Genomic DNA, 4,206 nt, shown 5'->3' with positions numbered 1-4,206 from the left:
GCTGTCTGCATCAGGACCACGCTGCAGGCACCAGTGCTAAGACCAGGAAAAGGAAAGTCCCTTGACACAACGGCTCACACCACGACTTCACCAACCCAACACCCCAACTGCTTGAAAATTCAACACGAAGATCAGCGTTGCCATGCCTGGACAAACTTCCATCCAAGCTTTTGCAGGACTTGAATTTGACTGAAGCATGCAAATGTCATTGAGCAAGCAGGTATTCCGACCTCAGCGCTACACTGTCACCGCTGGCATACTGACCTGAAGGTCGTCCTACCCTCAACTTCACGGTGCTAAATCGCTGAGACTTCGCTGTCGTACTCGAACTTCTTCATCATCTGTGTGACTTGTTTGACGTCTTCCCTGAATCCGGGGTCGGGAATGCCAGCTCATGTAGTAGCGTTGTTTGCCCGTCCGACTATCACGAGGATGAACTCGCGAACATCATCGATGTGGTAAGCATGCTTGACTGGTGTCATGACATCTCGGCTCCTTTTCGCTGCTCTTTGCCCTCCGTAGACATGCAGAAAGTAGTCGCACTGCTCGTGATGCCCTCTGAGATGCTGAAGGACTCGACCTGCTTAGCGACTTGACTGCACCAGGATCTCAGACTGCCGATGTCTGTTGTAAGGCCAGTGTAAGAGAGAGCCACAACGTTTAGATGGGTTCCTTGGGTAGCGACCAGCGCTTCGCCAAGGCTTTTCAAGCCAAATTGACGTTCGTGACCAACGTTGGGAAGAGCAATGTTGCTCTGACGAGACTTGAGATAGACGACGTGGACATCGTCGGAGATTCCAAGCTCAGTCTTGATCGTTTCAAGATGCAGAGTTGCTGCAGCTTCGAGTTCTGCCTGCTGTTTCGGAGCCAGACCACCTGAAGAGCGCACCACCAGGACACAGCGCAGAAGAACTTTGATGTCTCCTCTCTCGAGGTTCTGTGTTCGAATCAATTACTGCCGGCCGACAGTGTGTGTTCGCATTGGATTCGAGGGAGTGTCGTGCCATGTCGAGGTGGTGGTGACGCTGGTGGTTGAAGCTCTTCGAGTCCGCGTCATGATCGGCCACCAAGGTGTCGCGCATGGACCAGTCACACGGAAATCTTCTCGGCCGCCTTTTCTGTCCTGCGCTACCTTCCTCCAACGCATGCATACACGATATTACGCCCATCCGCTTGCGCATTCTGCTAGATGAACAAGAGATGCGCTCCCTGCCGCTTCGCCTTCCCCGCATCTCGACACGAGATGACTCGCGAGCCAAGTAGCGATGACAAGAGGAGGACACAAGACACTCACGCCTGGGTTGAGCAGCATGTCTTCTCATGAGAGTGGATAGGCATTTCGCATCGCTTTCCGATCCGACTAGCACCCATTAGACACCTTCGACAGAATTCCAAACCACGCCCGCAACTCCCTCTCCGCTCCGCACGCGACGTTTAGAAAGAGCCAAGAGGCCACCATACATGTCTTCTCAGACTCAGATCGGTCTCGAGGAGTCGAGCAACGCTTGCGCTACAGGGAGTCTTCGCCCCCACTCTGATTCATCCAGAACCGTATGGTCTGATCAAGCGACTTTTCATGAGTTGACCGCCCTCGACGACGCAGACGAACCTTTTGACTCGCTCCACGGACCTGCGTGGACTCCAACCACACTCTAGAGCAGGAGCACGCCTTTCTCCGTGTGCGCGATGGTTAGGAAGAGCCTGAAGGCCACTACAACCCTTGTGCCCGAGAGGCTTAATGGTCCCGCCGATCTGCCAGAATGCGACGTATGTTCCAGGAGGTCAAGCGACTCCAGACTCACGGCAAAGCCAGTGAATCTCCACCCGCCGGTGTCTGCTTATTCCCTCGCCTGGTCGTCTCGTTCACTCCCTAGCCTGTCAAGCCCTCGAGGTACTCCTACCACCCGACTCCTAATCTCATACTCGTCGGTCGCACCGGACCTGACATCAACAATACCTTGCAACCCAGACAGATCACCACCTTCACCGTTCGTCTAGTCAGTCACTCGGCCGGGTACCGACTATTCCAAGCCCTGAGACCTGTCGAGCAAGTCACGCGAGCAAGAGCAAGAGCAAGACCGGGACAAGAGCTCCAAGGATGTGAGACTCAACCAGGTCATAAGGGGAACCAGGTTGCTGATCTGCATATCCGTGACCGCATATCTAGGCGCGGCAGGCCAGAGCGAGTTGTCTATGCTACCGGTAACCGACCATTTTGTTGACCGTGCTGTGAGATCTTGCCGCGACTCGTGAAAGCGTGACTACGAAGAGGATGGGCGTACCATGCGGCTTCAGCTCTGTGGTAGTACCACTCAATTCACCCGACCTACGATTCTGTCTGCCCTCTCGAGCTTCTTGCTGCCAAGTTGGGTTTGAACTTGCCGCAGTGCTATTGACGACCCCACTACATGCTGTTATCTTGCCTGTCCCTTCTTCGTGACTCTCTCCCTGTTCTACTAGTCATCGTTCGTGCTGTTGCTAGCCCTTCTGTGTAGTGCGCGATGCTCTCAGGATTCCTTCTGCGATCGATCCCTACCCTGACCGCGCATGTCGACTTCGAAGAGAGCGATGCGTCTAACTTACAAGTAAGTGCAGGCGAGTCTAGTCCAAGCTGTATACCTGTATGTACGGACCTACAGATGTAGACATGCACCTCCATCCATGGAACGCAGTCAAGTCTCCGATGTTCTTGTGACCAGGCTATCTTTAAGACTAGCTGCGAGTCTCTCTAAGCACGCTCTCCTTCTTAACGTCTCTCTCCATTGTCCGTGCTCTTTGTTTCTTATCTTGGACCGACATTCAAACCCAGGTCGGCAATCACAAGAGTAGCGCAATGAATGTGGATGCACCTTACAAGAGAATGGATCCAGGCTAACAAGCTTACCTTCGGCTGCCCTAAATGTTGGAATTGGAAGGAACGAGAGTCTCTTAAGAACTATAATGAAGGGAGCCCTACGTTTCGACAAGACGCAAGTAACTGTCCACTAGCTAGGTATTCTAAGTCGCCGTAGGCAGTACTAACACTTACTCTACAATGCTATGCTTGTCTATTAGGAACAACGTTTAACGTTAACTCTAGGATGCATATAAACCCCTAGGTGCAGGTATAATGTTATTGTACTATCTAAACGCTTCTACATATACTTGCACGTATAATGTACTAGCAATTTATAGGTGCATAATTATATAATAGCTTGTTCTTATATATACGTATACGCCTAGCCTAACTTATGTATCTCTTAGAAAGTAATTCGAGATTAGGGGATTAAGTAGCATAGTCTTCTTTCTCTACTATACGCTCTCCCTATCCTAACCTATTCCTTTACTAGCTTAGGAAACTAGTAATTACTTATAACTCGATGCTTCGCCTATTCTACGTCCCTATAACTATACTATCTATTTTGTTTTCTAGCTTTACCTTATAAAAAAGTATATGTTAGCTAATTAAACCCCTTCTCCTATACGTATAGCTTCGCTTAAGGCTAGGATAAACGATTGCCTAATACTATAGCTTCTACTCTTATACTCTATCTATAAGACTCTTTTCTAGTCGCCTATTATATAATAGTAGGGTTATATATATAGCAATTAAGCGACGTCCTACTTTATTATCTCTATCTTTAAGACTTACTATATAAATGTTAACCCCTTATTATTACTATTATTTAGTTAGGCTATATACTACTTCTATAGTATATATGTTTACTTATAGTCTTTATTGTCTTACTTACTATAGTAGTTAGCTTTTATATAGATTAAAGTTAACCTACTCCTAAACAATATATTTAACGTTTACTATTATAAATAAAAAGGCATTCTACTATCTAGTACGCGAATATAGAAACTTAAAATAGAGCATATATAATCTTACTAGTAGGTTCTTAATACTTCGCTAGCTAGATAGTTATATAGTCTTGCTAGGGATATAAGTCTACCTTCCCCCTCTTCCTTAAATTATACTTTCTAGCATAAAATTACTTACTTCCTATCCCTACCCCTACATATAATGCTATTTTAGGAAAAATTCCTAAAATAGCGTTTAAAATAGCATTTCTAGAGAAAAAGTCTAATAACTCGTCTATACTAATGCTATTATAGGTTTTAACTATTATTTAGGGTACTTTTAGGGGGTTTCTATACTAATATAACATTAGAATTTAGCTAACATAAATCGTCATAAAGTTATTAGTAAGCAAAAACTTTTTA

General features: G+C 46.7%; 1 protein-coding gene across 1 annotated transcript; it reads right to left on the bottom strand.

The window, feature by feature from the left end:
• Positions 1-478: 478 nt before the first annotated feature.
• On the bottom strand, positions 479-1,057 carry M438DRAFT_338599 (uncharacterized protein; the record flags this gene model as incomplete). The annotated part of the gene is made up of 2 exons (XM_029904135.1): positions 479-937; positions 968-1,057. 2 exons carry the CDS (start codon positions 1,055-1,057, stop codon positions 479-481), a joined length of 549 nt encoding a protein of 182 aa, XP_029756808.1.
• Positions 1,058-4,206: the final 3,149 nt, after the last annotated feature.

This window comes from Aureobasidium pullulans, assembly GCF_000721785.1.
Source record: "Aureobasidium pullulans EXF-150 unplaced genomic scaffold scaffold_23, whole genome shotgun sequence".
NCBI classification, from domain to species: Eukaryota; Fungi; Ascomycota; class Dothideomycetes; order Dothideales; family Saccotheciaceae; genus Aureobasidium; species Aureobasidium pullulans.
Note: the sequence above shows the minus strand (reverse complement) of the source record. Positions and strands in the feature narration are given on the sequence as shown.